The sequence below is a fragment of the Protomyctophum bolini genome, assembly GCF_963924005.1.
Source record: "Protomyctophum bolini genome assembly, chromosome: 1".
NCBI lineage: Eukaryota > Metazoa > Chordata > Actinopteri > Myctophiformes > Myctophidae > Protomyctophum > Protomyctophum bolini.
Window position 1 is genome coordinate 33,562,640 of NC_137862.1, and position 24,833 is coordinate 33,587,472.

Here is a 24,833-nt window from a genome sequence, read left to right on the forward strand (position 1 = left end):
TTAATTATATTGGACCTGCATACATTTCAAAGGTGCAGAAATAAATATTGAATCTTCATAATCTGTAAGTGCAATAACTTATTGTACTTTAATCACACAAAACATATGAGAACAGGAAAAAACATGATATACGTTATAGCTTAGAGCCATGAAAATCTTCAAAACTTTTGAAACCTCAATATAATTATCCATATTTCACCTTGAGAAATGAAAAAAAGTTCAAATAATTGAAACTCACTGTGTCCTTATAACTAGTCATATCACACAAAAGAAAGAAAATTATACTCACAAATGGTAAACCAGTTATCTCACAAAGATAAAACTATATTTTACATCAACTTAGTAACATTTCCATGGGTCATATAACATTCCAAATCAGTCCATTTTGCATGCACATAAATTGTACATGCACATAACAGCACACAGATTAATATAATTATGTTTATACTGGTTACCTAACTTCAGTAGTATTAAAAGATGGGGGGGGGGGGGGGGGGGGGGGGGTGGTTAAGGGTTGTGAAAGATGACATCACTTGTGTACCGGACATTTTGAAAAAATACACCTATTATGTACTCCTATCCAGCTGTAGCTTTCTGTATTGGATTCTAGCTTCGGCTTGGTTCTACATGAGATGGACTTTACTGTGCTGTCACGAGACAAAGGATTGTTGGCAATGATAACATAACATATAAGAACACAGAAGCGTTGAATAAGATGGTAAATGATAACAGAATGAATCTTGTTTGTGTAAACCTGAGCTACTGTCTGTCCATGAGCTTTGTACAGACTGTTATAAACTCCAGAGACCATGCTTCCATCGTGCAGACCATAACTGACCCAAGAAGACAGGCGCATAATCCCACAATCTACAGCCTCCACATGTCCCAGTGTTAATTAAAAAGTCTTCCTGGGTTGGCCATGCGGCTGTGCCCAGCCCCAGAGCCCTGCACCCCGAAGTGGGGGTTGAAACTTTGGGCCAGTGGAGATGAGTAGAAGAGAGCAATGAGAGAGAGCACCAGTGCACTAGTGTGGGGGCTCCTTTGAAAGCAGAGCCATGACAGCTGAGGGGGAAGCATGTGCAAGGCATGTTTGTTTTGCATTTACCCCCTGAGCGCAGCTGTGTGCACTGTCCTTTTCCCAGAACACCGGAACACAGGGGACTGATCACGGCTCTCCCTCCCAGCAACCCCCTCAGTTAGACCAGAGAGAGAGCAAAGGGGCCCCATGTTCAGATTGTACAGGAGACCAGTTTGGATATATGGACTGTGTAGTTATGCATACGCATTAGATTTGAACTGCAGAGTAAAAACTGGATGTAATTTGGAAGACCCCACGTTGATCCACTGTGCTGACAGGTTATACCCTGCATCCTGGCTCACATATACCTACCCAGGAGGTTATGTGTGGAGTGAATGTGGTTCAGGTTAAAGCATTAGAAATGGTTCCACTGCCTTAGGTGTAGATACAAAGTATCAGGTTCCTTTTACAAACTCTCGAGAGCCTTTTGTTTTGACTTAGGTCTAAATCAGATCTGGGGAAAAAATTTAAAATATCAGTATGCCCAACTGATAAACCATATCTATGTCATTGCCAGAGCTCTTGCCAAAGTTTGATGGCAGCAAAGGCAGCATTACATCTCCTTTTTGTCTACCCTTGTTTCTCTCATGTATACAGACATGTCCTGAGAGGCAAATGCGAAAAGGTTTTATAACAAGGGAGGAGACAGGGAACTTAAATAACGCTTATAATGCCTTTAACTGTCCATGCTCCGACCCCAAGACGAAAGAAAAATGAATGAAGCTGGGTTCAAATTTCAGACTGCTCAGGCCAACTTCCCCAATCCCCATACTGAAGCTATCTGAAAGATCCATGCATTAAGCCAATGGATGACTTCAAATGTTTGGCTTTGAATATGAGAGAAATGTGACAAAGACGGAAAGAAATACAAATACACTTCTCCTGTACCAAACCAAACCGAGTAGACCACAAAATAATATTCACACAGCCTACGAGACCGCCAGACTGCCTAACAAAGATGGTGACATGTAAGATTATTTTTTTTTAAAGCTGCTGAGAGCTGACATCTTTTCAGTGTTTTAAAGTGTCAATATTATAAAGTATAACCTCCCCCAGGTCAGTCTGCTGTCTTTCTAGGCTGTTCTGGGTGTTATTTCTGGCAGGCTGACTGACTGGTGGGCACTTGTCTCTGTGGAACCTTCAGAAAGTGGAAATGCAAGGGGTACGGCAGGTCCACTTTGAGCTTGTCCTCTTGAAAACAGTGCTGGCTGTGTTTGGAGGCTGGTGCTCCCAGGCTCTGCAGCCCTGAGAGCAGCAGGCCTGCTGTGTCCCTCGCAATACTCCCACACATCACTTCCTCACCTCCCTCCATCATCTCCTCCACCCTTCCTCTCCCTGGCCTCCAGAGGCCAAGTGTGGCAGGTAGATCTCTCCCTCTGCCCACACTCAAAAAAACACATTTCCTTTCTTTGACTTTTAAATACTGAAAGGTAAAACCAAATAGTGCTGCGTGATGTGTAAAGCAGGGGGGCAGCTCCAGGGTGTGTGTTGTAGCTGAGAAAGTTCATAATATGAAAATGTTGCTGTCCTCTTTCTGCTTTAAAAAGCCATGCAATACAGTATGGAATAATGATCTCATATTATTTTTGAGTTGTTTTGAGGATTATTAAACACATTCTTTGGGGAATAATAATAATATTAAGTGCACGATTCATTTGAAATAATTCAGCTATGATTTGTGTTTTACTGTTTTCCTTTGCCTTGTCTACACAGTAATAAAATCCTCAGTTTTAATTTATCCATTTGTAACCCCTCTCTGAGTCAAATTAACACTGAGCATTTGACTTTGCATACTACAGCATCAGCATGAGTTATATTACAGCACTTGAACGCAAGTATGGTTCTTGTTGCTGTCTCTGGCCTGAAGAAAGACATATCCAGCGATGCTGTGTCCATCATCCTTTTTGTGGTCTCTTCATGGGTCCATCCGTGTTTTCTGTCCTGTTTTTTAAGGTAGTCGCTGTTTACATGTCAGCTATACATTTTAGTGCCCACTCTCCATATTGGGTTATTTTGTGTTGTTTGGGAGGGTTTTGTGAGGAGGGTGGGGTTAGAAAGTGTCTCCCAGTCAGCATTAACATATCATGTGGCCCAGGATATGGCTGCACTGTGCTCCTTGGCCTTCATGCGCAAGGCAGCAATGCTGGAGGATTTGCGGTCGGGGTCCATGTTGAGATCGTACCCGTTGATGCCCGTGCCCACACCAGGTGGGCCCCCAAATAGACTGCCCATGTGTGTCTGTCCCATGTGACCCCCTGGGCTTGGCACACCCAGGAAATCAGACACCCCGCCGGCAGAGTGGGGGTGAGGGCTCATGCATGAGGTCACAGTGTCACACGGTACAACACAGCCTGGCACAGGAGATGCTCCGCTGCCGCCACCAATCCAAGATGGATTCTGGATCTGTGATAGAAAGATAGAGGATGTGCATTTGAGTTATAGTCCATGGTGACCCAAAACAGAAATTAAATATTTGCCTAGTGAAAATAGCAGATCGGCTATTTTCACTACTTCTTTGTTCTAATTCGTGGAATTTCTTAGATTTCTTTTTCATTTCTTCATGACATTACTTAGAAAAATCATTGGATTTGGTTAATAATTCATAAAAAGTTGAGCTTTTTTGGGAATGTTTTTTTAATTATTTTTGAAATAATAATAATTAAAACCCAAATGTAGGAAACAAAAACTAAGGGGACCCATAACATTTAGTCTGTGACCCACAAATGGGTCCTGACCCACTGTTTGGTTCTTACCAGAGGGTCCCCATAAAATGTGCCTATTGTTAAACATCAGCATTACTTCATCCTTTATTGAAATTGCCAGCGTTGGGCTGTCAAGCATAACATGCACTGATGTACAGTATGACGCAACAGAAATTGTTGCCTAATAATGCTGATTTTAGCATGTGACCTAATTAGCCATAATAGGAGAATGTTAAAGAAATGGTTATTTTTGTATTAGTTTGCCAGAGATTATCCAACAATAAAATATTATATATTCTAAGATTTGCGCCTGAGAAACTAAATTAGTGTCATTGATAAGAAAAGGCTTGAGAACCACTGGTCTATAGAAACAATATAGAAAGTTCCACTTTCTGTCTGTATTGGTCTGTTTCAGCCTGTATTCCTACAATTCTAACCTAATATAATTCCTGTCCTCAACACAAGTCTTCTTGAACATCTTGGTATCCTCTGACCCCCGCCCTTCTCTGTAAATATACCTTATCATTTATTCCTGATGAATTGAGTACAATGGACCACAATGGAAACAAGCCTCTGGGGATTTTCGTGTTATCCTTTTAGCCTAACCTTTGACTGTACTACCTGTACTGTTAATAATCACTTACATATTATTTTCTGATGTCATGCTCACTATTTTGCCAAAAACATAGTGAACAAAGACAAAGTCACGACAACCACTAAAGGTACATGGTAGCAGCTAAAAAACAGGAATTATGTCTTTTTTTGAAGATTACGGCAGCCAAGTCTATGGGATTTTTTTGTTTGTTTAGAGCACTTATGTCGTAAATCATTTGCCAACCAAGTCTATGGACTTTGAGGATATTACAATGTGTGTTTAGGAGCCAGCCATGTCCATGAACTTTATTGTTTGTTTAGAGCCAGCCAAGTCTATGGACTTAATGTTTGTTTAAGGCACTAATTAACAACGTAAGAGTGTGGCCAATATAAATACAGTGGGCGCCCCACACTTTACAGAAGTATGATTTGCAGCTATATTCAGCTATAGTGTAGATGTTTTGTCCTAACACAAACATTAAATGCCATTGACAATGAATGAGAATTTACGTCATATGTGTCTGAGCAAATAATGATGATGTACGATGATAAGAGCGCCCCTCACTTCACACGGGTGTGATTTATTTTAAACTCTAAATTACAGTGACTTGTAGTTTTCACATTCACAGAGTTCACTCCTGTGCATTAGCTCTCCATGACTGTCTACTTAAATATCCATGCTTCCTGTTTCGATTCCCTCACTCCAAGGTCCTTGCTCAGGAAGCTGCTAGGGAGCTGTGTTTGAGAGGGGTGTTTTGGGGGGTGTATGAGACAGGGGCAAGGGTGCTGGGGGCCCAGGCTGTCATCGTGATGGCCAGATGTGCACAGAAATTATAGAGAATAAGTACTAGCCCACTACTCTACTGTGCTTTGGCAAAGAAGACAAATACACCATACACACATGCAGACAGTCTGTCCTTCGACTTTAAAGCCTAACAAAATGAAGAATGCTGTCTAATGCTTAATTGATATACTCTGTTGTACTAACTATACTATGGTGAGTTGTGTGCTGAGAATAGCTGATGCTCACAACAAGCTCGTAGATCTGCTATTTTTGATCTGGCTAAATCAAAAATGTTTGACACATTCATTTGTAATGTCTCCCAAACATCTCATCCCCTGCCACCGTTCACTGTAGGCCTACCTGTGCATAGTTCTCAGGTCTGGTTAGAAGAGGCAGCTCGTACGCTGTCGAGAAGTGTGTTCGGACCTGTTGCATCTGACCGAAACGCTCCCTCTTTCTCCACTTGGCTCGACGATTCTGGAACCAGACCTGCTGGGTGAAAGAAAGTCAGGATTTTATATTTATTTCATTTCTGTGAGACCTACCATCAAAACCCTGTCTTGATTTTGCAGTGTCTGGGTTTGATTTCCCAGATTCCACCACCAGGACTACTTCTTGGGTTGACAGAGCGTGTGCACTGTGCACGTTGCCTAGCTGAGTGTGTGTGTGTGTGTGTGTGTGTGTGTGCGACCGTGCTTGCGTGCGACCGTGCTTGCGTGCGTGCGTAAGAGAGGGGGGGGGGGCTGTCTTTATTTTTTAAAGCGCAACTCAAGACCTACTTCTACACTCTTCTACACTAACAATTCCTTGTTATTCATGTCCTCACTGTATTGCATTACTGCTATTATTTTAATGTTTTATGCCTTGCACGTTTTCACGTTTCAAGCACGTTGAGCTGCATTTCATGTCATGAAAGGTGCTTTTTATTATTATTATTATAATTGAAACACATTAAAACTTTCCCCCCCCTTTTTACTAAGGAGAGAATTAGGGAAATTGAAAAGTGATACGGGATTCTAATAAGATCTTGTTTTCATTTTCTGTTTAATTTCCTGAGGCCTAAAGCTCTTGGCTTTGAGATGCTGCCCCTCTAGCATAAAGGCGGGTAAGGATGATGGACAAATGTATTATTTTCTAGATGTTTTCAAGAATTTCCGTCTCTCCCTTCCCCTCATTTTATTCTACTATATTTATTTGAATGTTATGCACTGTTCACTCTTTTGTACTACTAATCCCTACTTCATACAAAACATAGAGCATAAGGTTGGAAGGTGTCTAGTTTTGCAGTCAGTGTTGACAATGTAACTAACAACCAACCAGACACTTCTGTACTCTTATCTGATGGACCTTTGTTTAGAGCAGAGTCTGCTGGCTATTATAGGGAAAACATATTTTGTGCATACTCAGTAGTGACAGTAATTGGCAAAGACCTTGACAGCTAAAGTAGCTCAGAGACTTACAATGAGGCTTTATTTATGTTACAGCCCAGAGAGAAAGAGCAGAGAAACGCCAAACTGGCCCCAGCAGGAGGGCTGTTTGGGGTTCAAAACACTTTGAAGTTAGAGACCCGCTTCAAGGATTGATAACCTGCCTCTGCTGTCACTCATGTCAGCCTCCACACCACAGCATAAGAAGCCAAGTCTAAACCTGGGGTTGGTTCTCTCAGAATTATGTAGCACTAACAAGGTCTTGAAATCTCTTTTGAAAGATGCTGCCATTTTTTGTTTTTCCTGAAAGCCACTGGCTCAGGAGTGGTCGCTTGGGAATTGTAACCTTCCCAGTTCGATCCCCGGCTCCCCCCTTTAATTAAACCCCATGTATCGAAGTGTCCTTGAGCAAGAAGACACTTAACGTTTGACCACCAGGATCTTTTAATCTATCTACTGCGCATTGCCATGGTTTTAGCGCGCGCAACCCTTATTTTAAAGAGCCAAATATCCGTAACCGGATGTTACGATGACAAAATGCTGTGTGTGGTGTCTTTACCGGTTGTTGTTCTCTCGGTCGGTGATGAAAAAAACCTGACTGCGAGTATCACAGCGCCTGCTGTCGGCCGTTGAAAAACCTTGTTTTCACCAGAAACGACATTCATTGCGCCGATTTGGAGATACAGGCCATGGAAAGCAGCAAATAGAGTAATAAGTGGATGCGCGCGCATCTTCAAAATGGCCGCGGCCACTGTCCCACATTGACTGTTATGCTAACGAGAGGCAGCTACCGATGCGATCCGATTAAAACATGAATTAAAGACTATAAACCCTGGAAAACGTAGTCTACGGTTCTGGCGGGCTGCCCGACTAATTTAATCCTACAGTTACTACGGTTCTGGCGGGCTCCGTGTTAACCCCTAACTCTTCCTGATGAGCAGGTTGGTGCCTTGGATGGTTTTCTCTACCACCGGTGTGTGAATGGGTTAATGTAAAGCATTTTGGATGCTCACACACACTGCCATGAGGCAGCTTTTCCTATGTAGGAAAAGCTGCCTCATCAACCTATGTAGTTATTTTATTTAATTTTCACTTCAACATAGCTTGATGCCAATTTGACCATGACAGAAAAGCATAATGTAAGGTTTAATTTGATTTCCACGTTACTTTATAGGCTATTTACCATGTTAAATAAAACACAGCTAAGTAAACTTCCCTGTTTTTAGAAGTAATATTATTTGAGATGTCTTTGAAATAACAAACTAATTTGTCAATCAGTATCATGCTCCTTCTCATTAATTGGTTTGTGATTGATAAATCACTCTTACCATTGATTATTTCAGACATTATCTCAGTTATAATATAACTCAAAAAGTATGACAGTGACTCAGTCCTTAATCCTTAATATCTGGAGGAACCAAATTCCTTCTTTTTTTAAATTAATTTGTATTATTTTTCTTTTCATTCATGAAAAGAAAAACTACGAAACTATGACATTACTACTTTCAACCTGGCATCCCTATTTTGGGCGGGTAGGTGAAGATCATCAAAAAAAGCAGGAATTTTCAAGCTAAAAGAGCAGATATATGTTGCAATGTGAGGCGTTCCTTTTTTCCTTTTCTTTTTTTTTTCTTTTTCTAGTTTTGAAATAGGGCTTAAGTGGTTAAATGACTACACAGACATAGCTTCAGTCACCAGTTTGGAAGTGTAAGCTCATATGAACACCTGTGTTTGCATGCTGAACTCTACTTGTCAAAGACCATCTTGACTCTCTGAGCTTTTTAGACTGACAGAATGGTGAGCTTGAGAGACGCAATGTTGTTGAAACCCCTGACCCGTGAACCCTGACCTTCCCGTGTATCTGTAGTGCATATGACTCAGAGCTGAACTTACTCTCTCCCTTTGAAACCAGAAGACAGAAAAAGCAAACATCTCCAGGGCTAACATTTTAAATAAAGCTCTCTTGTTCTGTCACACCAGAGCCACCATACAACGAGGTATGATATCACCATCTTTACCACAATACCAAATGTTGTAGGTACGTCAACTAAATCAACTCAAAAACCAAAGAAGATGTTATGAAATCCCCACCTCCAAACTCCCGCATTGGGTTTGTCCACTTACAATATAACCCAGAGATTCATGAGCTGTGAGCGCATCTTCGTGTGAATGACCTGGATAAAGTGCTGCGCAGCCCTGCTATTTGACTGACGAGGCATCTTGTCTCTTTTATCTTTTTAACTTGAGTGTTTTAAGAGGGCCGCTGGGAAGGCTAGGGGCTGTAAAGCCAAGACCAGCTGAAAGCAGGCGGTTCTGTGTGATAGCGAGAGGAGCACAGCAGAGAAGCATACCTTCAGAGTCTGAGTTATAACCCTCTGGCTGCAGACACTTCCTGTGTTTCACTGCTAGGCTTTTTTTCTGCATGGTCACTGTTCCAGCACGTCATGTAAAAGACTGGATTTAATCTGGGGGTAATTTCACTTTTTCCTCTTTTCTCTCCCACCATTCAGTCACGGTACTAGGCCAGACACTAGTCGCTCGACAAAGAGATGCGTGAAGATGTTGAATCTTTGTCATGTGATGGTAATGTTACTTGTAATGTGATGTGACAATAAAGTTTGATTCTGATTCTGATTCAACAGGGAAATGCTTCTCAAAAAAAGTTGTTTAAAAAAGTTGTTTATGTTGTCAAGCTCATGATCAGAAAGAACAAACGCTCAGCTTGCTTAAAAAGCTCATGGGAAGGTTTTTCACACCTTCACTGGAGACCACAGCGGGGACACATTCCTCTCTGAACAGGAAGTTAATGAAAGAAAAACACAGAGAATCCAGGGGCTTCTAGTTGTCTCTGGTCCTGGTGCACACACTTATGCACATGCAAGCTTACGCACACACATATACACACGCGCGCACGCACACACATATACACACATATGCATGCACACGCGCATGCACGCACGCACGTGCACACACACACACACACACACACACACACACACACACACACACACACACACACACACACACACACACACACACACACGGCCTCATAGTCTGCTGTCCAACGAAGTTGGAATGCAAGGGTGGTCATGAAAGGATTATATGCAAATCAACCAGGAAGGTCACAGGAAGGTTTCAGGTCTCGGGGTAGGATGCCGCAGGGCTGACTAGCTGCTAGCATAACTGAGCTCAGGTTCAGGTGTAGGGTAGAGAACACGATGGAAGCTGGAGCAGAGTAGAATGTGTCTCCTAGTATGTTAATGACAGTCTGCTCTCTTGACAATGAACATATGAGGCCCAGACAGCCCAAACCTCAGACCCTCTGCCCCTCTCCCCCCACCTCCCCCCACCCTGTGTTGGCTCTCACTCCCTTTCTCGTTTTCTCCCTCTACTCCCACACTAGCAGATAAATCTCTCACGCTGTTCCATGAGTGACGTTATCTCTGCAGAGCTGCAGATGTTGATGGATCCATGAGGTTCTGCTCTCCAAATATTGTCTGCTGCTCTCTGATGGAGAGCTTGTTTGATTTACTGGAAGGCACAGCCATGTGGATATATGAACTCGTTGCTTGATTATGCTACAATTGTTTTTATTCCTTACTCTGTCCAGCATAAAAGATTGACATGTGTCGGTTTTATTCAATGATGTGTATATTTGATATTGAATTTGTTCTCTCTAGAGCTGTAGACTTGGCTTCAAGTCAGACTAAAGTCATGAAATTCAGGCCTTCGACTTATCTTGTACTCCTCTGCTGTGAGACTTGACTTGATTTACTTGTGACTTGACTGCTTTAAACTTGACTTGAGACTTGAAAGCAAAAATGTAATCATATTTGATCCAGTAAAACCCTGAAGCAATAGCTTATTCAAAGAATGCAACTTCAAATATATATCTCTATCACAGGTCCGGATTAACCTACTGACTTGAACTTGTTAAAAACAGCTCTGGTTGTCTCTTTGGTTTTGTAACTATTATAGCCAACAATCATAGAACATGTTCAATTCCATATGACTAAAAAGGAACGTTTTCCTAAGCTAGTCTCTGGCTCTCGTAGAGGGCTAAAATATCTATATTTTATCTGCTGTCCAGGGCTGCTTAAAACCCTCAGCCACAAAAACACAACGATGACTTATTTCATAAATGTGTATTACACTGCACCTGCACGCGGGCTTCAGTCAGGTCAGTCCTCAGTGCCAGCTGCTCACGGGCATACACATCAGGGTAGTGTGTTTTCTGGAAGACCTTCTCCAGCTCCTCTAACTGGTAACTTGTGAAGGTGGTGCGGTTCCGTCTTTTTTTCCCTTTGTTGCTCTCCGCACCATCACCTTTATCCAGTGGGCTCGCCAGGTCGGTGCCTAGAGGCCTATCAGAAGAGACCTTGGCGGCCTGGTCTTTTATCCCCAGATAGCCTACGTCCATTCCCGGAGTGTCAGAGGTCTGGGAGGTCAGTTCAGAGTCTGGGAGACCTGTGCTGTCTTTACCTGGCAGAGACACGGGGAGAAAGACCATTAGAAGTTATTTTGATTGTGAATCGTGATAATTATAACAAGGTAACAATAAAGGAATGCATGAAAGGCAGTTTAATTCTTTATTAGACATATTGACATTGACACAGCATGTCATGTTCACTGGATAGAAATGAAAGAAAATGAAGATAGAATCTATGGTATATTATGCTCTGAAGCGCCAGGAACAGATTCTTCTTTCTCTGAGTTATGTTGTGTGACAAACTGTTGTGAAATCTGTCAGGCTGTTTGTCAATCTGTGCATGAGTGTTTATCTAGATCTCCTGTTGCAGTTCATCAATAATACTGCTATCTCATATGGAAGAGACACTGGCTACAAATGTAGTCTGATAAAGAAGAAGAAAACTGCTGAAAACTAAACTGGCAAGTGGCAACTGGCCGTCAGCAGGAGTTTGTTGGACAGTAATGTCTAGGCATGTTCACATGCACACATGTCCACACACTGATTATAAATTCCCATAATCCTCTGTGTGCCAGTGTGCTTTTCTATGTTGATAACTCTTTGTGCTCTTTTCCACAAGCTTAGATCATCATCAAAAGCCTCTTCTTTGAACTCTTCATATGAACTCTCTATCTGAACTTTCTTTTACCCACAATGTGAATTGCAGTTCAATTTGTAATATTTTATTTCAGAGGATATGGTATTTGAAAGGGTTTATAGAACAAAGGTTTCAAGTTTATAGCTTCATGATGCTTTATGAGACCACAGCCACCCTGTCAGGAAACTCTCTCTGGCTCAGTCTAGTGGTGATTCTAAGCACTGCATCATTTCCTAGCTTGCCTTGATTCTCAAAGATCAAGATGTGAGGTTATTTTCAGGACCTGTGCATCTTATATCTCTGACTTGTTTAAATCTTTGTCAAGTTAGAGCCAGGAGATGTGTGTGTTTATGGACTCCTTGTGCATTTCTCAGCACTCAGCACTCAGCACAGCATAGCACAGCAACACACACACACACACACACACACACACACACACACGCACGCACGCACACACGCGCGCGCGCACGCACACGCACACGCACACGCACACGCACACGCACACGCACACGCACACACACACACACACACACACACACACACACACACACACACACACATTCATATTACAACAATTATGTATTTAACTTTGGGGAATAAAATAGATGTTGAAAAAGGTGTTGGGTAATATGGGTGTCTGTTGCTTAGGTAGTAGGAACCTTTGTAACAGGCACAGCGTGACACAGGAACCTGTTAATGGTTGCACCAATTGTTTACATTTGAGCTGCAGAGCATGTTGTAAACTCATTTAATAAACTATTGCCTAGTTGGTTAAATCATGGGGCAAGGCAAGGCACTTTCTCCCAAATATAGGTAAGACATCTACATTATTGTTTATTGCTGTTGCTGTTGCTTCTGCCGCTGTGCAGAAATGGTGTTTTAAAATGTGTGCTTGTCATTTGTCATTGACCGTCTAGCCTCTAGTGATTTGCATAATACACAGTCTCTTTCATTTCCAATACAAGTAACTGAAAAAAATATCCAACACAGACAGTTGGTGAAATAGAACACTGTCTTTGTAGAACTGAAGTGTTCATGCTTTTTATGCTTGCCTATTATTTTATTTTATTTTATTATCTATCTGGCAGAGATGCTGCCTGTTCCTCGGTCCTAGTAACGAATACGAGACTGCTCGCCCCTTTACCAACTCGCCCCTGCGATATTTTTTTTATGTAGTTAACAGTTAATTTAGTATTTCCATCCCTATCTGAAATTATCTTGTATACAGATTTATTTGAGACGGTGACTGCTTAATTAAGTTAATTTACGACCTTCTAGCAGTTAATTTCGTTTTATTATTCACATTTCTAGCATGTAGCCCATGTTTTGTAATGGCATCATCATGCTATTATGCCCGTGGATATACAGAGTGAACTTAACAATGATAAATTAATATGATAATACCTTTTTAAATAATCACAAACATGAATTATGTTTGTTATTTACAGCTAGGTAGAGTAGTGGGGCGAGCGTACCTGTAACTGTAACCTAACTGGGTCTAAGGAGTAAGGACCCATGTTTGGGTGGCAGGACCCTGGTCGGGGGTGTAATAGCTCCAACATTGCTGTGCTGTCCATGACTGACACATCCTGTTAGTCATGAAAGGAGCAAGTGTGTTTTATCCCAACGTAAATATTTTCGAGTTATTTCACCATATTCCCCTGGCCTGCAACCATGGCTGCCACAAGGCAGGGCTGTCAAGCTGTTTGAAATCAGTAGCTCCGTCATGATCAAAGGCTGTTGTTTATATGTCATGTCATTGATGGGTTGTTGGCAGGCACAGTATTGTGACAATCTCCTGCTTGTTATCCCTGCTATCAGGCATGGCTGCAGGCCTCTCCATGGCCCAAGGTGCACAGCAGTGAGCACTCCCTGAGGTCAGACCATATGGAGGGGGAACATGAGAAAACCTTCAAGGTATCCCTGTGGAACAAGTGAAGAAGGGGAGTTGGGAGGCCTTGCTGTGGAAAACATTGCCTCTCTCAGACATTATGAAAGTATGATGTGCTTAAAAGTTTGAGCCAAATGACATGATGTAGTTCATCAGTTATATCAGCTAGTAGTGCTAGTTAGTATAGTTTTTGGTTCTGGAGTAGACCCAGCACTTGACAAAAGTACTAGCTGCAAGAATCGACCTCCCAAACTCAAGACTTTTCTTGCAAGTGTGTGTTTTCTATTCAAATTAATATGCTGTACAAAATGTTTTGAGATGCAACCACAGAATGTTCCTTTTCCCTCTCGCTCCAATGGATTCTAGATTCCTCACCAGTTACTGCTGACATGAAAGACATGAGAAAACGTTCCAGGATGTTTTTTGTGTTTTTTTTTGTCTCACACACTGAGGCTGGAATCAATATTACAATTGTTTTCTCAATGTGTAACTGAAATAATTCCCTATCCCTATGTAACCTACAGTAGGCAAAAAGTGTGCCAGCTGGTGCAGGTTGGTGCCGTTAGTTTATGTGCTGAGAGAATGTTCCAGAAAAACCAAGCAAGTAAAACATATACAGTGTATTTCAAAACAAACTCAAATTTGGCTGTGAAGAGAAATGTTAAACTAAAGGACCAACTAGTGTTTAATGTCGAAGAGTATTTGTACCTGACCTGTCAGCAGAGTGAGAACGGTTCTTGTAAACTCCACTTTACATGCAGGATCTACATTTTCGCTTTAAAAGCACCACTGAATATCCCTGTGTGTGTGTGTGTGTGTGTGTGTGTGTGTGTGTGTGTGTGTGTGTGTGTGTGTGTGTGTGTGTGTGTGTGTGTGTGTGTGTGTGTGTGTGTGTGTGTGTGTGTGTGTGTGTGTGTGTGTGTGTGTGTGTGTGTGTGTGTGTGTGTGCCCTATACATGTACTATATGATTATGTAAGTAGGCCTACACGTATATAGTACTTGGTTTCTGGCATGGTGCCTTTGGGTAGAAGTTGGCGTGGGTCAGATCTTTTGGGGTACAGCCATTATTTCTTACTTAAAAATGAGGGGGTCACATCAAAGTGTAATTTAATTGGCTGGTAAAGCAGCAGGGTGCCTTCCTATACTCTACTGGCTGAGGTAGCTGGGGTCAGCTCACAGTGTTTAAAAGAAACATTATAAATTAGACACCCCACAGCGGTCAAAAGGGATCGACAACAAAACGTTTCTCGAACTGTGGATGGGAATAGCCAAATACTAACAACAATTAGCAGGAGAGAGATGGACAGAAGGGAGACACACCGTCACACACAGTGCACATGAGGCTATAAGGACAGAGAAAGGTGGAGGGAGGGAGAGAATGTCTCGAGTCTTTTAACTAGCTGCAGGAAGCAGATGAAATGTGTGCTAGCTAAGTATTTATTTGTAGCTCTAATTGAGTTTGTTTTTACATCTTATATGGAGTGGGCTGTAATAAGGAGCTTTGTCCTCTCAACTTCAGCCAACTCTGAGGCTCACTTGTTGTGAGGCTACATATAGGCTGACTAACTGATACATAAGCTGAGTGGACTGAAGCCTCTTTCTCTTTTAAGCTTCATCATATGACAAAATAAAGTTTTTCACCTATAATGCATGCCCAAAATAAGGAGGTCTCAGGTTAGTGATCTGTCTGTGGGTTTTAGCATTAACAACAGTTTAATAATAACTACATTGGATCCATTGAACACAGGTTCCATTTCCTAAAAAGTTAAGTTTTTGGAAATACAAGGTTTGTGCCTGACATGTGATGCCCCCGGTTTCGGATTGTGAGTAATGATGACACCACATAGAATTGGCATCGGCAGTGGCTGCCTGTCAACACTGCTGTATGCAAAACCAGAGCTAATCACAAATTGATGAGCAGATGGAGATGGAGATGTAGTTTCAGTTTCAATGTTTCTGTTCCTCTTAACTGACCTTGTCTCTTGTGGAAAGCACAAATGACACCACTATGAATAGCATAACACTATGTGTCAAGTGTGGTGTCAGTTTCAGTCATCGAAAAAGTTCAGGATAAAATACACACAAGAATACTCACACGCATGCTGACACACTCTTAGCCTACACACGCACCGCACATTTGCTCATATCAGCAATATTTTTGCAAGGACGGCGCATGTGTGTAGTACGCCACAGACACAAAATCCATGTGTACATGTAGCAATTTTAGACCAGAACCTGCTGGGTACCATTCACTTTGAAATTCAACTCTACCGACTGCATAGAGAGAAGACCTATCCCAGCAGGCTGCTATAAAGTGCGCAGACCATTAAAACAAAATATAGTGCATCCAGAATACATATAAATCATCTCTCTCGCTCTCTTTCTCGCTCCCGTCTCCTCTTTGTCCCTTAACTTCTTCAACTTATTTCTCTCTCTCTCTCTCTCTCTCTCTCTCTCTCTCTCTAATCCCAAATATGTGTCTGTTTGAAAGAGATTGTTGCATTCAAGTGGGTGTTTTCTGTGCCAAGCATCTGAAATGAAACCCCCTTCACAGTGAGGTTCACTGAGCATTCAAAGTATTTCCCAAGGATACAGTCATTAAAAATACCATAATGGATTAATACACAGTTTACGCATGTGTTGAAATAGCATATTATAGAACAGATCTGCTGTTGTTCCTCATATAGCAGTAAACACCACAACAAAGAACCCAAGTATAGTGCGAGTTATATTGCAGAGGCATAATACATCTGAAGTGTTAATTTAATACTGAGATGGTGAACTGTGTCAGAGTTAAATCACCACTTCAGGTTTTACTGAGCACTGCTGTGGGCGACTCATTTGTTTGTTACAAATGTTTATGGTTTTACTTTAATTACACCACTATGTGGTCCTTTATATACTTGGGGCAAATGCATCCTATTCAAAACAACATCTGAAATGAAATGTCCTGAAACCTGTACAATATTGTGACACAATAACATTTTTTAAATAAGATCTATCACACACACACACACACACACACACACACACACACACACACACACACACACACACACACACACACACACACATTATGTACATACATGATGGCTCTCTGTTCAGTCTGCACAGGGCCTGGATTCTATATGAGCCTTTTTGAAGCTTTGATTTTCTCACTGGGCCATGCAGATTGAGGCTAATGTAAATTGCTGTGCCAAAACTTAAACTAAATGGTAAAACGATCCTGAGTCCCTGTCACCTCCACTCATGTCATCGACCTGCTGAAGTGTGCCCTGGTTGTCTACGCTTCATGACTGGTTCCCATTACTCCCTGCTCAAACCAATCAGCGGAGACGGCCATTAAGAGGGACTAAAATGGTTGTGCTATACAGCATAGCAGCAGCAGAAGAAAGAATTCACAAGAGTGACACAAGCACATTGATAATAATAGTGCTATTGTATCCATTAACCACCTCTAAACAGTGAGTGTTCATTTAGCTCTGTAGAAATGCAACCAAATGGACCTTTAGCTACATGTTTACGCTCTCACTGTTAATGGATAAATGAACATTGAAGATCTTACTGTTTACTATAGGGTAAAAACACAATTGGGCTACAATTGCAAGACAGGAGAATTGTTAAGCAAAATGAGTGTTACTTTAACTTTCGTTGTGTGACTGTAATCGTCACTTTTCCCAATAATGAATGAATAAGATCTATCTAGTTTCTAGTATGATGAATTGATGACAAGTGCTGCTTCTTTGATCTTCGATTGGTTGTATGTTATTGCTATAAGACCAATGCACATCTTGGTTTACGTTGCAAAAAGAGAGTATCAAAACATGCTCCAGCTATATAGTTACAATAGATCATTCCAATAAACACTTTGCTAGTTAAATTAACATTTGTTACAAATAACTCTGAGCCAAATATTACAAATGGCACCGCTTTGATGCCATAGGTTTACTATGTGTCTGTAAACACAGAGGACCCCACCCGTCCCCTCCACCCATGATGGCAGGAAAGTTAGCAGGTCAGAGATGACACTGAGACAACAAGTGGTTCCCAACCGTTTCTGGAACAGCTATAGGGCCCTATATTCTATATATATGTGAAAGTCTTGAAAGCGTCCTCGCCACTCCTCGGCCCACCAATCTGACGAACCCAGCTGACCACAATCTAAGATGGGTGCATGGGCCGTGTGCATTTTAATTTATTTGAATGATCAATCAATCGATAAATTGATTGCTGTTCCAGATCAGATTGATGCAAATGATGTGTATAGGCTACACTTTATGGTCCTATTTCAGTATGGTGACACATGTTTTAAGGTTTTAGCCTCCAGAGAAAAAACAAGATTTTTTTTTACATTCATTTCCCCCCCCAATATCAATGTTATATTATCATTAGAATCTTAGTGTTTTACCAATAATTTTCATATTGGGTTTCACTGCACTATATAGAGGAAACAGTTTGAAGTGAACTGTACACTGATGAATGTCTCAGTGAATTAATCAATTACTGAACGTTCTGCAAAAATATAGCAGAATCTACAAGCTGACAATGCTTAAGGAAATTGCCTTTTTTATTGCATTTCCCCAAACCATAATCGCCACTCCATCAGTCAAAGTTTCATCACGCTATAGGCCTATTTTTCTTTCCTCATTGTTTGGATGAATGCCGTTCGATTTAAATCCCCGTCACGCATCTCAATGAGGAGATTATTAGGCCTACATTGCTCCATGAATCACAATTAAATGAATGCTTAGAATTTATAAAACGAAGCCACAAAAGGAACATAAATATATAAGTAGGCCCGCCTAGCATGCATAAATTAAAAAAAGAAAAGAAAAACGACGCCATGGTGATGAAACTGTTCATAGGTTATAGCACATGAAGACAAGAGTATATATATGAATTGCCTAAACAAAAAGTAAATTTGCCCGAATAGCCATATCTGCGTTTGAGACGTATAGGCTACAAATCATGTTGAACATGCAGGGAAATAGAGGTCTATCGCTGACATCTGAGTCGCATAGCCTATGCTTGAGATCTCTTTAATAGGCAGATGATGCAGATCCGTACATTTTCATGCTTTATTATTTCTACACTCGCATTAACTCCCTTATAATTATTGCCACTGATGCTGTTGTATAAGTGCGGCTAACCTATTATTGGCCTTATGGCCATATCATCATGTCTAGCCTACTTCGCGCAGTAGCCTGCCCTACGATGGTTTGGCCAGCCAGGCTGGCCAAAAAGAACAGATCTGTATAAGCTAGATCTGCGCGTCATATGGCGATGCCTTAATGGCATAATACTTTGTATCTGTTCTTTTTGCAGGCAACGACAGCATCCCATTCCCACGAATGGAGATATAGTCTAATAAGTCTATATTATATAATCTAACAGATCGGGCCAAAATAAACGCTGCAGGGTTAGCTTGCCTATCTCCCCCGCACTGAGACGTTTAATATTTCAATTCTCACTTCTAATAAAATTGCATGAATTTAAGAAAACAAAAACAATAATATATAGGCTACAATTTAATTAGCCTAATTTATGACAAAACTAGTAGCTTTTTCTTCGTGTAACTTATTGCTGCATGCAAACTGCATGTCCCTCTCGAATTAAGGCTATATAGCTCATGCTTCTTCTGTTGTTTAAGAAACGTTTATTTTTATTCTAAAACGTTTAGTTTATACATGGCGTTCCTGGTATAAAGCAACCATTATGATGTGCACAGCAAGCCTATCCTATAGCCTACTATATTTTCATTTTATTTATTTGTTATTTTCATTTTACCAAATCAATATGCCTGGCCTGGTATAGCCGATACCGTTGTAGGCTATTATCAAAATGTTTGAGACTCAAATATTGTTAAGATAACTGTTAAGATATTTGACCTATAAAGGATCAATCACTATTCGTGTCATGATCTGTCAAAACAGCATTATTAAAGCCTATACATGTCTTCCACTAACCCAATAATTACCACAATTTGCAATGCAGGGCGTTCCAAAAACGACATGCTTCTGTTATAATTATTGCATGTTTGCAAAAAGTGCATGTTTCTGTTAGAATTATTAATGATTAATTAATGACTAATTATGATTATTATACATGCTGTAAGCAGTAATGTTGATGATCGTCAAATTTGGCTTTAAAAGTTAAACTTTACAGGCAGCTTTGCTGGCATTTATATATTTATACAGTCGAGCCACTTGTGTCTTATAGTCTTAGCCGATTGTACTTTATTATGTTGGATACTTGGAGACATTTATTTTACAACAGGCTAATGTGTAGGCTATTTATTTATTTATTGGCCCTATGCAACAACATTTGATGAATATGTCAATAAAGTCCAATATCTCTTAAAACAAATGTAAGGAAATTGAAACATTCGAAATTGGGATGAGACGTCCTGTAAGGAAAAGGGAAAATAAAGGGGGAAGAAATGCATAATAATAATATCTTAAACCACAATAGCCTGTATACTTGAGTCACTCTGATGAATGTCTGGTGAGAAAAACGGAAGAACATCGATGTGACGGCAGTGTTGTCGATGAAACCGACGAATATGGATTGAATGAGGGTTATGAGGCTATACTGTATATGAGCACTTTCACTTAGCTCAGTCATATCTCTGACTGTCGCACCTCTAACGGAGAAAGCAATTACATTGAGTTACATTTATAGTCGGCCAGAGATGCATTTTAGATTCAGTAGGCTATATGCCAAAAAGAGAACATGTCAGAAATTGGTTCCACAATTGCATTGTTCAATTAGCCTATAATTACACAGTTTGGGCATCTGAAATGGGTTCTGAATTATTCGCCTGATATTTTTGGTTCTCACGTATAGCATGTGTGTGTGTGTGTGTGTGTGTGTGTGTGTGTGTGTGTGTGTGTGTGTGTGTGTGTGTGTGTGTGTGTGTGTGTGTGTGTGTGTGTGTGTGTGTGTATAGAGTGAGAGACGGTGTGTTCGTTCATGAGTGCGTTGTTGCGCGCGCTCGCACACCTGCTGCTTCATAATGCAATTGCATCTTGTTTTTGCATAATGCACGTATAGCTTATATACTAAGTCCTGATGGCCATGATTGCAGTGATGGCAGGTCACGTGTGCAGTTACAGAGCCCACTAGGCTATCTGAAAACGTGTTAATTCAATTGTCCGATTCAGTCCCAATATTAAGGATTGTAATGAAGATTATCGCATTACATGTGTCCTAATTTAATTCTGTCGACAACGGGAAAATTTGAGAAGATCTATCCCAGGGGTAGTTATTGCCCTAATATTGGCAGTAAGTTGTGAAGTCCTGTGAATTAATTGTGTAAATACATACAGAAGCAAGTTTGTATAAAAGCTCAAGGAATCAGCTCTTTGAAAGGAATACAGCTGAGGCTGCTGTGCACACAATGGATGAAATCGAATCAATCAAAGAAAAACGGGCATGCCGAAGATTGAATATCTGCTTTTTCATTCAAAACACAAGTAGCAGAAAACATTAAACAACGCGATAGTTTATGCAAATAATAATAAAGTATATTGAATGTATTTTTTTTGTACTCACCATAGCAAGGGGTGAGCGCTCCGTTGTGCAGTTTGCCTTCCTCGGGTGGTGTTTTGCAAGAAGACCTCTGCTGTGTGAAGATGTGGTATTTGCTGAAAGTGCCGTCCCCAGCAGTGGCATCCAATGACTGGCACTCCTGTTGGAATGGGCTCCGGGACTTTTCTCCGTAAGCCTGACCTTTGTTGGGCAGGAAAGTGGGGCTGTATTTGGTGTCACTCACTTGGAATGTCCTAAAAGGGTTCGATGGGTGATGATCCCTACTACCTTGCGTTAGAGAGGCGCTATAGTATGAATCCATGGATGTCATATCGCTGTATGACACGCAGGTCTCCGCGTTCATGCCTAAAAAAAGTCAAGGGAAGGAAAAATACGTCGAAACTTTTTTCTTTTGTAAAAGGGAAGCAAATTCTCTCTCTCAGTCTCTCTCTCTCTCTCTCTCTCTCTCTCTCTGTCTCTCACTCCCCCTCTCTCTATACCTCATAGAGATGAACGCACAGAAATACGCGCGCCCGTGCACGGACCGACTCACACACAACTGTTACTCAACATACACCAGAGTAGGCCTACAGCTGGAATTGGTTATAAAACCATTCAGATCTTTTCCAGGAACCACTGTCGTTGTCGACCAAGCACTCAAAACTCTCCTGCAAGTTTAGAGCATGCTGCACTGTGTGCACAAAGATCGTCTCTCTGGCTCTCTGGATGATGCGGTACCAGATGAGCCGTGTGACTGCAGACTGACTGACTGACTGTCTTCAAGACCTCTCTCTCTCTCCCGAGTGATTATATTGATGAAATGAACGGGTGAGGTCAGACCTTCGCTGTGTGAAGAAAAAACGTTTTGTAGCAAAAATATGTGGGGGCTTTAACACATGTGATAGGATATGAATTATAGCATATAATTGATAGAAGCCTACTGTGAGGCAGAGGACATAATTTTCCGCTTCATTAGTGATGGTTTGTCGAGGGGAAGTCATCCATCTGTTTTCTGAATGTCAACCACCAGATAGTTAGATCGTGTTTGGCCTCCTATGATAGGCATACTGTATATGATATACCTATATATAGTGATTCGTTATGCTGCCATTCAAGTAGGCCTATAGGCTGGATTTATGTTAATAATAGTTCTTCACGTGAAAAATGTAAACCAAATATAAAAAACTCACACACACGTTTAATTATTTTGACACAAAATCATGGAAACGTAGGATATAGCTCATGTTTCCAGTTCTGTCGAGATTCATATAACATGCAAGACTAATGTAAAAATATGAAAAAGGAGACATGCATTAGGGTAAACTATATAGGCAACTTTTTGTTGCATTTCCTACCCAAGAGCATATACCATTATGTAACATTTTCACCAACCTCAAATGTACATTATATTTATGCCTATTAGGGCTATGCGAGAATGCGACACTATAAAGAGAGCTACACAGCAAAATCCCGATCGTTATTTTGCTGCAGGACCCAAATATATATCTTTTCAATATAGGCTTATATGCCTGTGTGCGCGCGCGCGCGTGTGCGTGTGTGTGTGGGGCCATAAGTCATTCACTGAATGTTTGCAATTAACGAAATAACAGAGGGCATGCATACATGTATGTTGATCTTGGCTGGATTCTCATTTTCAGAGTTAATATTCAATGCATATAATAGGCTACACTTTCCAATAATAATAATAAACTAATAAAGTATAGAAATATGCCAAGATATTTCCATAATGGGCTACATCTCCGTATTATATTATGATATAGTTATACAAGCTCCTATATCCACCACAGTGTGTTGAATTAGTTTTTTCCACGTTTAGGTTATAGGTTAGGTGGTTATAGGTTAGGTTAGGGAAATTTGAATTACAAATCATTGTGACAAATTTGTCCCATTTGGTTTGCTATATTCTGAACACTGTCCCCAAGTCCCTTACAACTATATGTACAATTTCAACTCAGTGTTTCTGCTTTGTTCATCGCTCTCTTTGAATATTATATTGGGATTTGACTTAACATAAAAATAAGATGTGTGTGTAATATTCTAATAATGTAAAAAACATAAACGTCCAAATTTGGTCCATATCCCTTGACTCCTTCAAAACCGCTCTCAAAGGGCACTTATACGGTCAGCTGCAATTCGAAACTATCCCCGGAAATTAAGTCTGAGTCCCCCCCCCCCTTCCCATACTGTACATGCGTATATTGTACACAAGTCATGTACAGTGTATATTTGTACGCCCCTAAATGTTCTGATGAATTTAAAATGGTGCATGGACCCTGTTGTAAACAATGCTTGATCATGGTTTGTCCAAAATTAAGTAACAGTTTTTGTGTTGTGCTTTTGTTTGAAATGTACACATACATACTGTGAAATAAAATCAATCAATTTCACCCATCACCCACTGCACTGCAGTTGTAGCCTGGCTTGGTCACCGTCCCTACATGCTGCCAAGCAGACATGATGTCACCTTGGATGTTTGTTATATGTCAGGGCGCACAGTCCCACACAGAGGTACAGGTCTGCATTTCAGGAGAAGTAGTGACAGCCATACATTGTGTATACAGTATGCAAATAAATTCACACACTTGTGTTTCCATGATGCATGCACACATTCGTAGGCTATACTGTAAGTGAGTGAGTGAGTGAGTGTGAGTGAGTGTGCGTCGTGTGTGTGCGAGTGCGACTGTGCGTGTGAGTGCGAGAGTGAGTGCTTGCGAGACAGACATGAGGCTACAATGAATAAGTCCTCTCTTTGCATCTTTTTACAGTTCCAATATATTCTCATTAATGTTCATTAGATTAAATGTATAGCATACAATATCATTAAGAGATCATGGTTGAACTTAGATTGCTTTTAGTTCCATGTCTTGGTTCAACAAGTGGCATCACACATAATTACTGACTGTAATTTTTCTGGTGTACAGTAGAAAGTAAGTTCCACACAAATTAATCATCACCAATTGGGAGGTTTAGTCAAACTATAAACCCTGGCAAAACAGAAACTGTTCAAAGCTGTATGTGTTACTGTTGCTCCATGCAGTCTATGTCTGGCTCTAGTGCACGTCCAAGAAGTCTCACTGTAAAAGAGTATTATCCCTGTAACTGCTGTAAATAAAGATGGAACATAGTGTGTTTTATATTTCCATTGGCATGTTTAGAGGGTGGCTCATGTATTGGCCCAGAAGCGTGATTTGATCTCCTTTCATTTCATAGAGAAAAGCGTCCCCAGTCTCACTTACTGTAATTGTTTTATTATAAAAACCATGCACGCCTTTTGTACAGCAGCAGTTCAGGATAGATCTAGAGTATGAACGTGAGGCACTCCAGTGAGCGATTACGTCCCTGACTATTGAAAAGTTATTAACGTGTCAGTTTTTTGGCATGGCTATTGAAAGCTTCCCACTGACTATAGGCCCACCTGCATTGAATAAGGCAGCCTACTTACTGAGTGTGGCATTAAAGCTTGCACACTCCCTGATGGAGGGGAAAGGAACTGGTCTCTATACTGCCTCCCCCTGGCCAGCCGGGGCGTCTGATGGAGGGGAAAGGAACTGGTTGGAATAACGTGTTCCTTCCACGCGCTACGTCCAACCAGGGAAACTCCCCCCTGTCAGGTGTAAAGGAGCAACTTGGACACTCAAGCATGAAGGAAGCATGAGTCAAGTCCGTTTCTCTCCCCAGGTTGGCGGAGGGTGTGTAGAGCCCAGGATCACAGTAGATGATTGACACAGGGGTGAAAAAT

General features: G+C 41.0%; 1 protein-coding gene across 1 annotated transcript; it reads right to left on the minus strand.

Annotated features, from left to right (window-relative positions):
* Window positions 1-69: 69 nt before the first annotated feature.
* On the minus strand, window positions 70-21,695 carry alx4a (ALX homeobox 4a). The gene is made up of 4 exons (XM_080759548.1): window positions 21,098-21,695; window positions 10,745-11,067; window positions 5,519-5,647; window positions 70-3,481 (listed from the first exon to the last, which is right to left on the minus strand). Exons 1-4 carry the CDS (start codon window positions 21,435-21,437, stop codon window positions 3,161-3,163), a joined length of 1,113 nt encoding a protein of 370 aa, XP_080615674.1. The 5' UTR covers window positions 21,438-21,695; the 3' UTR covers window positions 70-3,160.
* Window positions 21,696-24,833: the final 3,138 nt, after the last annotated feature.